Source organism: Halichoeres trimaculatus, unplaced genomic scaffold (genome assembly GCF_033239565.1).
Source record: "Halichoeres trimaculatus isolate MK-OKI-2021-1 unplaced genomic scaffold, fHalTri1.1 fHalTri1_scaffold_19, whole genome shotgun sequence".
Lineage (NCBI taxonomy): Eukaryota > Metazoa > Chordata > Actinopteri > Labriformes > Labridae > Halichoeres > Halichoeres trimaculatus.
This window is the reverse complement of record NW_027437197.1, coordinates 9222713-9237005: the sequence shown is the minus strand read 5'-3', so window position 1 is coordinate 9237005 and position 14293 is coordinate 9222713. Positions and strand designations below refer to the sequence as shown.

At 38.6% G+C, this 14293-nt stretch overlaps 1 protein-coding gene across 1 annotated transcript; it reads right to left on the bottom strand.

Moving 5' to 3' along the window:
* Positions 1–48: 48 nt before the first annotated feature.
* Positions 49–13151, bottom strand: LOC141807927 (ly6/PLAUR domain-containing protein 1). Its single transcript, XM_074694123.1, has 3 exons — positions 12726–13151; positions 9634–9765; positions 49–434 (listed from the first exon to the last, which is right to left on the bottom strand). Exons 1-3 carry the CDS (start codon positions 12772–12774, stop codon positions 199–201), a joined length of 417 nt encoding a protein of 138 aa, XP_074550224.1. The 5' UTR covers positions 12775–13151; the 3' UTR covers positions 49–198.
* Positions 13152–14293: the final 1142 nt, after the last annotated feature.

Below are 14293 nucleotides of genomic sequence, written 5' to 3'. Positions count from 1 at the left end.
GTGTACATTTTTTAACCTTTAGAGGCAAGGTGCAACAGGACCCCGGCAGTCAGGAGAACAGATACTGTACACAGTTTCCACAGGCCTTGAGGAAGATGCAGTCTAGTTTCTCATTTGAAACATTTCCTTGTCACTTTTACTCCACAGACGAGACAAGAAAACTCCTTTTTCACATGTTATCCAGTCTTTTAAGGCCTGTCAGCAGAGAATGAAGGAGAGTAGGATGAGAAACACATGCAGCCACACGTGTGGTGTGCCCAAGGTGAAAGCTGCGGATGGTTGTGGTCGTTTCTTTTGTCGGGGTCCGTTGCACAGCGGTGTGTTACAGCAGGTGATGCACACTGAGTTGAGCTTGCCTGTGCAGAACTGCTGGTAACCAGAAGAAGCGATGAGACAGGCTCCTGAAGAGGCACAGGATTTACGGTAGTGTATTCCTTAAAAAAAGAAATAAAGACACAAAGGGATGTGTTAGAATTGAAATCTCTGATATCTCTGTCATCTTTATACACATGGAATAACTTTGGATAAGACCTCTGATCTTTACCAGTCAGTTGGACGGACTGTGGTTTGACAAAAACTTCAACTAAAGAGTCTGCATTGCCCTTTGTTTTTTGTGTTTCTAACAGTGGTGGCAGTCAGATTGCAGAATATTTAAATACATGCATCTTTGTTGAATAAGTCTAAGCCTCAACCCGAACAGTAGAGACTCATCACTGTTTTTGATTCTACAAATGGGTCTTCATGATTTAAAAAAGCAAAACTTTAAATCCCCTTTAGACACTTTCAATTCTTCCCTCAACTAACCTCAAGGCTTAGTTTTTGTGAATAAAAACCTCTGTGATTGAACTTTTTCCCCGTGACACCAGCCAGCTCTGCCCTATTCATGGTCAGTCCGTGCAAAAATAAATATGATGGTTTTGTGCGGTTCAGTGAAAGAAAAATCCCCAAACACTGAGAAAGTCTATTTAGAGTGACGCTCAGAGCTCCTCTGAAAAGAAACCATCTCACAATAGTTGACTTATCTCCAGCAGGCAGCTCCAACGCACGTCACACAATGAGGTTTTCATCAAGTGAATTCAGGGAAGACCCTCAGATGTGACCGCTTCACCCTTCAGACCCCTGGAGGGTTTAAAGATGTTACTGTACTTCAAAAATATGGAAGGAAACAGACAGTTATGAGATGATTTCATTAAAATACCAAAACATCAACCTGAAACTTTTACTCTGTAAATAAAATTCTTTACTTTGAAGCTTTATTTAAAGATGATTAAAGTCAGTACTTGTTTGACCCTGTGGGTTTCCTGTACATAAAGCTTGTTGGAACATGTCGGGGTTGTTTGCAGGATTAGTGGCAAGAGGCCTTAACATTTGGCTGACATTTTACTTCAAAGGAATTTAGATATGAGTTCATGAACTTTCAATAACCCTTGTAGTGCATGACTCCTCTCTGCACCCGACGGTGTGCAACGGATACCAGCACAGAAACACCCACAGTAGTGCATGTTCATTTAAATTGTGCATCCTTCCATGTCCTCAGACTGCAAATATCAGAGAAGGTCCCAGAAGGTGCTGAGTAATCCAGAGGAAACATGGTGTGAAATGTTGCAGAGATCTGGAGGGAAATGTCCCGTCTCCCGACAAAGCTTGGAGATTAAAACCTGACTCACACTGAATTTATATCTCCAGTTTTAGCCTTGTGACTGTAGACGGGTGGCAGACACTTCTGAGGATGTGTGTCATTTTTATCCAGAGTTTACTGGTAAATTAGCCGATAGCATCATGACGATGACTCAAAGAAAAACCTTCGGGACAAATGTGTGAAATCACCCAAAGTAAAAACAATCACGAGGTGAACACTGTATTATCTCCTGGTTTTTATCATGAGGAGTAATGAGAGAGATCATCAGCCAATAATGCGGGCAGTCAGTGGAAAATGAGGTGAAGTAGAGGTTAAAGTGTCGCAGGTAGAGAAAACAGATTTGATGGCTTTTCTCGCCTTTAACAATTACTTAGCAATCAAATGGACCATTTATTAGCACGGACACCTACAGCAGAGCTTCTCTCCTCTTCAACTTCTTAACACTCATCAATACTCTCACCTTGAAACCTTGTTTAAACTTCAACTTTATTTAACTCTGACTTTACAGAGGATGTGACAGTGAACTTAAAACCTGGCTGCCTGCTTTGTGGACAGTTTACAGCTGCATCTTTGCCCTAGAAGCATCACCCTGCTTTAATCCAGATGAGTTTGCATGCTTTAAATGTTGAACTACAACAGTTTTCTTTAAAATCTATTTTTCTTGCCTCAAAGCAACAAGCACAAATAAATAAATCAAAAATCACACGTTTGATTGCACTGGAAACCCCAAAGTTCTAATTACTCCATTGGATTAAGCTATGAAAACTTAAAATTTGTTAGTCAGTTCGATTTACCCAAATGTCTGTTTAAGTAAGCACAACTCAAAATCATTAGTTTGTGACTGCGTTTTGTAACCGTGAGTGAGGAGGGGGCGCAGTTAATATGAGACCCTGCTGTACTTCTAGACGTGCAGCAGTGGCACAGGTTCTCTGTGCTCCACATGACACAGACTGTTTGTCTGTGCATCACAGCATGGACCAGCTGTCTGTGCCCCTTACGACAACAATCAGCTGTTCATGCTGGGTTGACTGTGTCAAAAATAAATATATCTTTTTACACTTAATTTAAAAATTTGCCAAAACAACATTGTAGTCCAGCCAAAGTTTCATTTTTTAAATATATTAAACAATGGGTGCACAAAGCAAAAGTCAGTAGGTACAAAACCCTGTGCCGTGGAGCACAGACCACCAGTCAGTGCCGTGGGGCTCAGACAACCCGAGCCCCCTAAAGAACAATATTTCAATGTACAGCAGGGTCTCATATCTACTGCCTTCCCTCCTCATTCACGGTTACCAAAGTTATGAAGTTAGAGCTGATTTTTGTTCTGACGGCGTTTTTAACCACGAGTGAGGAGGGAACATTGTGGTTATGAGAACAAATAAGAATCAGGTTTATCTGATTAAAGATGTTCAGAAGAATGATTTTCCATAATAATTATAACTACTTGAGATGTTGAGTTAAATTAACTTATTTCAATACTTAGTTTTTTTTTAAGGTAACCGGTTGACAAGCATTTTTCAAGTAAACTCAACTTATCTGGGTTTACAGTGTGACCAAGGATTATGGAACTTGCTTTAATATGTGTGAATTTCATGTGGTATTAAGATTTTACCTCCATCTCATTTCACAGACATTGACCCTGAATAACTTACGCCCACATTTACCCAGAGCAGCTTTGATTTAATATAAACTCAGAATCATGCTGTCGAAGAATCTTTGCTCTCTCTTTTCAAAACTCATCTCAGCTAAAAGTTGGGATTTCTAAAAACAAACACTGGGAAGGAAGAAATAGAGCAGAGACTCTGCAGCAGATTGAGGTCAATAACTTTCAGATTGAACCATCTGTCTGGAAACTTAAAGGAAAATAAAATAATTAAAAGGATTAGAGAAATCTTTAGATCAACATTCCTTCACTGCAACTCCTTGCAGTCTGTTCTCATCAATGGTTTTGGCAACTTAAACATTTAATTACCCTGTTTGTTCATGGTGCTGATGAAATCTCCTGACGATATCTGTGTGGAAGCTTTTAACACCCACAAAGTATTTTTGCATCCAACTGAATTAGCTATTCTTGAGCATGGGTGGAGCTGTGAGGGGAATTTTGTGAATTTTTGTTTTAACTTCTGAGGCTGAAAGGTCTGAAAATGCCCTGTGTCTGGATGCTTGAACTCCTTTTTCCACAAGTACATAAACTTAAATTTTTAACATCTGGAAAATGATTTTTGCACGTGGTAAGTAAGTTTTGGCAGTGTAGAAGAAGAAAAACACAAACATGAAATTGATTTTTTTTAAGGAGTATAGAGAGATGGAACAGTGTGATTGACAGAAAGCACAACTTTCCAGCTCCAAGTCAGCTTCCAAATTTTTTTTGACTTGGGCAAAAACTCAGCCATTTTGCATTTTTCACTATATATCTGTTGTACTTTGCAGGATGACAGAATTACGTCAAAAACACTCTGGCCAAGGTAGTATAGTCCCTGCACTATCCCAGGGGGTAAAGCATTAACTCCTACATCCATTAAATTTGTCATTCCTAATTGTATGAAAAGCTAGTAAAGTGTTACTGACAAAGTCAAAGATGGCTGAAAAGTTCCAATAAATATAATGAAAAAAAAGAAAAGAAAAAGGGAAAAAAGGTCAGGATGAATTATTGGTCAAGTCCAGAAATCTTCCCTCTTCTCATTTGTTTATAATTCAACTCCCAACCATGGGACTGGGGTCATTAGAGGATAGGGCATTACTTTTCCAAGATTTTACTAAGTCACTGCGAAAATAACCTCTTATTCTTTAACAAAAACAAAAAAAAAGACAAAATATAAAAATTTGAAAATAAAACAAGAAACAATCAAAACAAAACAAAACAAAAAAACAAAAAGAAAAATGTAAAAATAAAACAAGAAACAATCAAAACAAAATAAAACAAAACAAAATGATTGACTGAAATGGTTTTATAATCAGAGTCTTTAGTTGTGGCCAACCCCTAAAATCCAATCTCTCTGTGTCTCTATGTGTTTTTGTGATATCTTATTCACAAGATTAAGACATCAAGAAAAAAAGATTATCAGAAACTACTAACTCTGTTTTGTGTTTTAGGTTTAAACCTTCCTACTGGAACTTCTGTGTCTAGTGAATACAAGAATTATAATAATCCTGTAAAAGTAGATATTTCTATTACAGCTTTCACAGCAGGTTCATGTGGAGGACATAGGCACACTTTGAAAGCAATACTAACACAATAAAGGAGCTCAAGAAACACTTCAGTCCTTTAATTTGTTGAGAACAAACCAGGAGAGGAACCTCCATTGTGCTCTGAAACAAAGGCACAATAACTCTGTTTATTACTGTGAGGTCTGAGTATATAGACGAGTGAAAAAGAGTCATTCATAGATCCATAGGGGCTCTTCTTCAAAGTCCTTCTGTGTAAAGTTATGTACAAATAAAAATCAATCAAATGTACCAAACACAGCAGTGAAACAACAGAAACTCTAATAACAAGATGAAAGATGTAACATGAGTCTCTGGGAAGTTGTTGGTATTTAATTTTGATCTCGAGTGGATACTGAAAGATTCAGCACCTCAGTCCAAATCCAGCTAATTTATCTCAGTAAAGGGAAAAGTATCCTATAAAGGTCTGAGCACTGACACTTTGGTCAAATGAGAATTGGCATGGTGAACTATTCAGGGAAGAGTTGGCGGTGTGATGTGTCAAAACGTCAGGAGAACTTTCTGGTCTAAAAGACATTTTTACCAAATAAATCAGACAATCACTGCTGCTTGATGTGAGTTTGTCAGACTCAAAGAATCCTGCCAACACAACCCATTGGTTCCTATTAGTGAGTGCGAAATAGCTTTTTGAGACATGCATTTCTTTTTTTATAAAGCTTTTAAAAGTAACATTGCCAGACTGTCCTAAACTTGGGTAGAAAATCGACTTGATTGATGAGGTGTATTATTTACTATGTTAGACTTGTATCAGTCTTATCTGTGAGGTTTATTATCAGTCTAAATCAAACCTGACTAAGCAGTGGAAATAAATGGCCGTAGTTATATGAGCCAACATAAAGATGTCGTCCAAATAAATGATCTTGAAGGATAATAACATTCTTCACAGGTATTTTACTGATAACAGCATAAATTTAATGAATGCTTAAACTGATTTAAGGGTGGGTATAGCACTGAATACTGATGTGGAGGCCAGTAAAGGCCACTGTTGGATAATCATTTTGCTGACATGAAAATGGGCTTCTTGAGCTGGCATACACTGCAGACCTGAGGCCATTTGATTTCTGGGTTGCATGACTGATTTAAGTCACACAAATTTCAGCGCCATCACTGTTTGTTTGTCATGCAGTGAACAGGGGCACGCAAGAGCTGATCTTGACCTGATCAGCTGCTCTTGATGTTTTATGTTATGTGCTGATCTTGTCCTGTGTTTTGCAGAAAGATTTATCATGCTATGAAAATTTTTTCCTGACTTTTTTTTCCTATAAAATATATAATTGAAGTGTTTGCTGGGGCAAATACTATAAAAAGCTGTTTCTTCAGCTTGTTAGACCGCCACCCTGCAATAACAGTTATACATGGTCATTAAAATTAGTCTAAGAAAGTGTCAGCTGTGGTCACTTTTTGATTTTCTTGCTCATTAAGAGACGTCAGCTTGACCACAGTCTGCTTAAAAACTCCGCATGGAAAATTAACTAAAGTGGACACATATTGGAACCATCTTTTAACATAACACAGTGAACGACCTCAGCTTATGGCAGCTTTAACCCCTTGATGCCTGTTGTCGCAAATTTGTGATGTACCCTGTCAGATCATGATGCAGCTGAATAACCTTTGTATCTCATTACCTATTGATTTATATTCTACACATATCAAAGATCCTATTAGATCCGTTATGTCACAATATATTGGTCAGGAGATGAACTTCTCATGCCTATTTATATAACTTAGTATATAACTAACAATGTAACTATTGTGTGTATTATACTCAAATTTACAATCTCCACTCAATTTAACATCTGTAAGACTGCAAAAACACATAAAATAATCTATTATATATTTTTTTATTAATTCAGGCAGTAAGAGGTTAATACTAAAGACAGCTTGAAAATGCTTTTCAGATGTAGTGACAAAACTCAAGATGTTTGCGCTTTGTAAAAGCAGAAAACAAGGTAAATCTTATGGTATGAGAGATTGCTGTATTATTATTATTATTAGATTGTTTGGCGGTCAGCCTTTACAGCCAATCCATGAAGAAGCATGTGTTACAGATAAATACTCCCATGCTGACCATGTACCATTCAGTGCAGTACACTCATGAACAGCTATAGCTAAATTTAGGGTTTGACTCATAGACTGTATAATATAGTCATCATAGTCATAGTCTCCCCAACGTCACTCATCAGTTTCTGAAGCGGAAAATAAAGCAAATCAGCTATCGCCGATCTTATTATCCTCAAAACTGCCAAGTTGAAAAAAAAAATAAACTCCCCGACCAATCCAGACAGGTGACGTATAGAGCGACTAGAGCGCACACTAGAGAAACAGCAGATTTTAGCACCTCTGCATTGTCTCATATTCTTAGACCAGAGGTTGTTGCTTGGTTTGACTTTAAACTTTCTCTAGTAGTTGGTGTAGCTTTCAGCGCAGCATTACTGACTCAAATATTGAGTAAACATTTGTTTGGGAAACATCTTAAGTCTTGACTCTTAGGTCTATTTACACTTTCCTTTTCACAGAGCTATCCAAATCACAAAAACAAACCTCTGCAGTAATGCACAGTTCATCTATTCATCCAAATGAATGTTCATCACTGTGACATGCCACATTCTCATTTCCTTTGACCTGATACAGTAAATTAACTTTTGTAAATTACAAAAGCTAATTTAGATAAGCCGTGAAATCCCGGACATGAGTGCAGCTTTCTTCTCTGTGGTCTGCTGGACTGTGCAGAGCAGCAGGAGGCCTATTTGCCATTACACAGACTGACAGTGCATCTGTCTGCTGTTTCGATCTTTGACTGTCTGAAACCTGTCTTTACTTAATTTGATGAAGGGAGATTCAGAAGAAACCAAAGTCTAATTCGAGGGTATGAGAGTTGGCAAGTCTAGTTTAAGGTAATGTTCTCAGGGAGAGTTTTTGACTAGCTCTCCGTTAACTTTCAGTCAATCAAAGTGCTGAAATGACAGCAATTTCCCATTTCCTCAACTTTTTCATGACATAAAATACTTACAGAAAACTCTTCAGTCTATCATGGAGTGATATTTCATTGAGTCGCTCATGCACAGAAATTGACTCTAAAAAATCCTAACTGTGGCGAGTTTCTCCTCCATCATCACTGCACTTTTTCCCCTTCACTGAATTAAATTCACAGGACGGTGAAATGAAAGTTGATGTGCAGAAATGTGACCTTCACACTCCTTCACAGGCAGTGGGAGTAAAACCATCCTCCATAAGGTAAAAGTGCACTCCTTGTCATTTTTCAAGATACAATCAGAGGAGAACCATGATGATGGTTACAGGAGATGGGCTCTGGGAGAGGGCCACTCTTGTCTAACGCTGAAGAAAAATGGTCATCGCTGAACATAGTCTTGCTGGATTTCACTCTTGAATGATAACTTGAGGTTTTGGCAGGCAGCCTCTTTCTGAGCTGGGATCATTGTTGCAATGGTGATGAAGATTGATGGAAACACCCTCCAAATACAGAGAATGTTCAGGTGCCAAATAAAAATAGCCCAAAAGAAGACGTATGTATGCGCTTCTTTGTCCTCTATCTACATTGCAGTGGTGCATGGAAAGTCACAAGTTTAGAGGCAAACACAGAGTTAAAATACTTAGTCTTAGCCTGATCTTTATTCTTGTCACTTTAGCACATACACTTAGGTGGCAATGCAATTTTGAATACATCTATTGCATTTCAAATAGCGATAAGGCGCGGTCAGTTGAGTTTCCAAGCCCTCCTTTTCTTGCAGAGCGGCAATAATGATAACACTCAGAGATAAAGGCTGGGATGTACATGAGCATTCAAGCGAAAATTTTCTTATTAAAGAGCTGTCGACTCTATAGAGCTGTGTGCCTGCCCTCTAGATCTGGAACTGCATTTTCAAAGACAGCCGCTTATTGCTTTTTCTCATCAGCAGTAAAGACAGGGGTAAAAATGACCCTCAATTTTTGCTGGGTGTGAAAACGAAGTAGACCTGAGGTGTAAATGTGACCTTTATTGTCTGGGTTCTAACAACCCGCAGCAAATAGGCCTGTAAACATAGCAGGGATGTGTTATTCATTACCAAAGAGGCCGCATTACAAAAAGGGCGAATAACAACTACTTAAAGGTGAATTCACATTTTTGGAGCAGTGTCAGGGGTGCAGAACTGAAGCAGTTTGATTGAACAGATCTGAAAACTTGAGCTGAAAAACATTGCTAATAACTCAGCTCATTAGTTGCATCAGGGTTATTCACCTATATACTGAAGTTTAATTATGAATCATTACCCAAACACATCATGCATCGTTAAAATGTAATGACAAACTTTCTTTTTCCTGTTCCACATTGGAAATAGAAAAGTTTGTTTCTGTGACTTTGATCCAAACACTGACCCAGACCCCCATCCTCTAATGATAGTTATCTAGCAGTGAAGGGTCTTTCACAGCTGACCTCAGATCAGATCACAGCAGAGAGTCTGGCTGCTGGCTGAAAGGCAACAGAGCTTCCTCTTTGTGCTCTTTGTGGTTTACTCCAGACAAGTCAGTAAAACAAATGCTCTGCTCATTTCAGAGTAGCTTTTTGTTAGGGAAAACAACACTATTATCATTAATTTAGAAAACATAGCTGTCTAGGCTTTTTGATGGATCCTGATGTCTCATCCTTCTCGTAAAGTAGACCCTGTACTTACTGTCCATCTGTTCTGCTTTGGTAATTTTCTCTGATTACCTGATAGTTAAAAAAGAAAAACTAAAAAGCATGACAGGTGGACTCCAAAAATGTGACTCACCATCATCCTTCACCAGAACCTCCTTCTGGCACATATCCTGCACGTTCACAGTGCAGTTCACGATGAACTCCGGCGTGGAGCAGTCGTGTGTCATCTCCTCACACTGGTAACACTGAATCTGCAGAGCCAGCCCTGCAACACACAAACACACACACACACACACACACACAAATGCACACACAGATATTTAACATCCACCATTTTTATCAGTCTAAAGCACCCTGACCATTGCCGATTTTCCATTTACATATTAATCACAGAGAAAGTTTCATCCCTCAGTGAGTCTCAGATTCACTTTGGTGAATATTTTTACTTTTGACCATTTCAAATCAATGTGACAGACTTCTTCAATTATTTAGCAAAACTTGCTGGTTTATTTCAGCAGAATGTTGTTGCAACATTTCATCATGTCGGTCTTTGATAGTTGAAATTTCACCTCTGCTGTTCAACTTCTTTATTAAAAGTGAAAATGCCTTTTCCATTATCCTAACTTTAAACTACTCAAAGCTACCCCACGGCTCAATCTGCAAGAACATAGCCCCTATTGTTTTATTGTGACTCAAGCAGCATTTTAACTATTCAGGTTTTCAATCAAACCTTTATTAAATGTTGCTTGGTAACAGCATGCATACTTAAATATTCGTGCAACCAGGCTGGAAACTCTCTGGATATCAAATTTGTCAGACTTCTCCACTTCTGACTCATCCTTGGTCCAAGCCTTGACGTTGTTGGCGCAATATTTAAAATAATGATACCAAAAAGGAAAGTCCTAAGTGTGAATGTTAAACTAAGGATGGGTAGCATCCTGTGTGAGTGAAAGTGTGTGATAAATAACAGATGTGCGAAGCCTGTGATTGGTTGAGGCGACTAGAGAGCTGTTTCACACATCAGTGCAATCGACTTAGCATTTACATTTGAAGCTTGTCAGCAGTCATTTAATGGATAAAGAAAGGTGATAGGCATTTGTGATGCTTTGGGAAAGGAGTGCAAATCATACTTAAATATAGCATGACTGATGAATGATTGAAGAGGATTTATGAGGAAAATTTGAACATGTCTTTATAAGATTGCTGTTCAGAGACAATCCTTTAAAGCAAGGTTTGAAAATATATATATATATTTTTACCACAATGCAAATTATGCAATTATGCAAATAAAAGGTGAAAAATGGATGGTTAAAAAAGTGGTTTAGGGGGCTCTGACTCACTGCAAAAAAAAAAGGAATCTTACCAAGTGTTTTTGTCTTATTTTCAGTAAAAATGTCTTTTTAGACTGAATATGAGCCACATTCACTTGATCAATCCAGAAAAGTGTCTTATTTCAAGTTATTTAAAGACAAAAATGAGGTCTGAATTGCTTGTAATGAGTAAAAAAATTGCCACTGGGTTAAGAAAAGTGTACTTGAATAAGACTAGTCTTGACAAGTGCATTTCTCTTTAAATAACTTAAAATAAGACACTTTTCTGGACTGGTCAAGTGAATGTGGCTCATATTAACTCTAAAAAGATTTTTTTTTTTTTTTTTTTTTTACTGAAATAAGACGAAAACATTTAGTAAGATTTCAGTTTTTTGCAGTGTAGAGTCTGTTGCCCCCCCTATCTGAAGGTTAGGTGCTCAATCAATCGTGCACTCCATATGCCCCCAGTGGTCTACCGTGTTGAATTAGGATTGGTTAACACTGATGGCTACCAGTCTCTGCTATCATTATATGAATATGCTGTGAATAGGTAAATTCAACTTGAAATGTAAAAATACTCTGAGTAGACTGAGGACTATAGCAGGGGTTTTGTAACCACAGCCCATTTACCGTTTTAGTCAATCAAGCCAACTGACTAGGATAAAACAATATGGGTAACTTACACCTTTACGTAAAGCTGAGAGGAATTGTGTCTGTCAATCTCTTTGTGCACTCATTCTGCAAAGCAAAGTCCTCCACAAGCTGACACTGCAGAGCTGTTTGTACCACAGTGAGGACAGAGCAGTGGATGGATCCAGTGCAGGCTTATGTCTTTTCCTCATATCAAATTTTCAAGGTCTAGTAAACCATTGCTAGTCTTTCCAGATTTTCAGGCACTGGTCGTAAGTCAGTGAGAATCAAATATTTGTTGATGATCAAATTTCATAGAACTCAGAGATAAATCTTTGTGTGATCAACTTCTCTAGAAACACAGAGAAACTTTCATCTGAATAACAATTTTGTAGAACTGGCTTTGACATGCAATAATTCAAACAACATACACACAGTTACTGAAAACCTGACAACAAATATTCATCCATGTGCTAAAGATCCATTTAGAGTGAACTCATCACACCAGCAACATGAATTCATGATACATCTGCAGTCATTTCAATAACTCAGGATGAGCCCTTCCTGACAGAAGCATCACTTAGGTGTATTCTACATTTTATCAGAATTAAAAAGAACAGAAATGTACAAAACAGCAGCCAATAAACGCATCACCTGAGTTTACAGAGGAAGTTATGGGAAATATTTAAATGCCACTGAAGTCCATCCTCACTTCATTTACACAATTATCAACACCACAATACTTTTTTTCTATTGCATTATTGATTGTGCACTGACAGATGCCCGGGACAGATAAATGAGTCACCTGGCAGTAAATGTTAAAGAACAAAAAACGCTCCTCTCCAGTGTCACCGATCACTGCAGGCTGTTTTTTTTTTTTTTTTCAGATTCAGGTGAACATTTTACATTTCAGACTGCGATCTATGTTGTGGATCAACAGTCGTTATGAAAACCTACGTGGTTCAATTAAGGCGCACTGGAGCGCACTGCCAAAACCACCTCTCTGGGTTTTGAAAGAGACCCACTGAGAGTCAAATGAAAATCCAAATTCAATTCAATTCATCCATTATCACTGCACAGGCGAGCAGAAACCAACACTTTTCTTAACTCTAAAGTAGGAAAATCATTAATTGCCACGAATGCTCCAAGCTTTGCGCGCTGCGTCTTACACACAGCGCCATCGCGCTACTTCTCCAAAAACAGATACGCTGGTTTGGAAGTTTAGCCCAAAATAAAACGTTGAAATCCCGTGCAGTGTGCGGAAATGAAAGCTGTGTCCCCATACCTGAGCTGGAGAAGAAGAGGAGCAGTGTGGAGACGCTGAGGAGTAGCATGGTCCGCTTAATGAGCCTCTGAGCAGGAACATGAGCGGCGGAGGTTCTCCGGGTCTGAGGTGCAGTGGAGCAGCTGGCAGCCCTGCATGGTGAGCCTGACACCTCCTGCGATGCTTCACCTCTCTTATCCGCCGCTGACGTACACACACACAATCACACACACGCACACGAACGACTTAACTGTGCTGCGCGTAACCAGAAGACTAACCCACTGAGAAACCTACATTTTATGACAACTGGCATTTAAATTGTTTTATAGCTTACATCTGAATTCTAAACATTTGCTGCTGCTGAAATTAATGCCTTATTGAATGAAGTTTTATTAGCCAGACTCCAACAGGCAGAAAAAATATCTCCCTGTTTTACTCCACCCTAAATCTGTCCCTTACATCCAAAAAACCCCACAGTGTGCATTTGCTGGATTTACAGCTCATCGTTCAACAGGAATTAGTCCATAAATTGACTGAAAATGACTCAGTGCTCTGACCTCCAAAGCTCCTTATCAGAGTTTTATTAATCTAAGAGCTGAAACAAACTTTGTAATCCTGATTTCCAATTTGATGTCAAACAATTTATGAAAGAAAACAACACCTAACTAAGTCAGAATCAGATGCTTTCACCAGAAACCAAGATCCCAAATGATACAGGTTGGAAAAGCTACCGTAAATTCAAATTTTTCTGTTGTGTATATGCACTGCTCATGCCACTGGGGAAACCAGGCAATCGGCCCAAGGCAGCTCTTTGGCAAATTCTAGTTATCTTTTCTTATTTAAAAAGACAAACAGGTGAAAGCAAAGTGGTAAAAGCAAGCTTTCTCATCCTGTTACTATCCTGAGCAATGTTTATCTCACTGCACCTGTGGTCCTATCTCAACCCCCCTGCTCCTCGCTTCTACATCCAATGGCAGCCTGACCTACAGCCTCCAGTTCCCTTATCTGAAGCCAACATGGTATAAGTCTTGGGGTGTGATGTGAGTGTGTGATGCACATAAAGTTCTGTTGAGGACAGGTGGCACTGACACTTATGACTCGGAGGAGCTTAGATCTGAGTCTGGTGTGTGGGGGGGAAGAAAAGCTGTCTGATGCCTGAACCTGCTGTGAACTCTTTGATACCAGCTCATTGGTGTTAGGAAATGGATTTGATGTTACTGATATATAAAACTGCGAAAAGCCCACATATTAAATCATGCATAATGTATTGTGTTGGCACTAGCTGCAGTTGATTATTCTCATTTTGTCTCTGGCTCTCGTTTGCATAAAAAACTGCAATTTAAATGGTGGGAATGCATCATCTCTGCACTGTATTATGAGCAGTATTAATCTGCAGGATCATAATTTAGACCCAAACAGCCTCTTTTGTTGAATAGCTTTGAGATTAACTTTTATTTCACTTTTAAACCCAACAATGTTTGTTTTCTTCTCTTGGTACTTTAAATGTAATTTTGAGTATGTGTCTTCTTTCTTTGCTTAGTGGTAACCTGTCTGAGTTGCACACTACAGTGACAACTCTTTGCAACCTC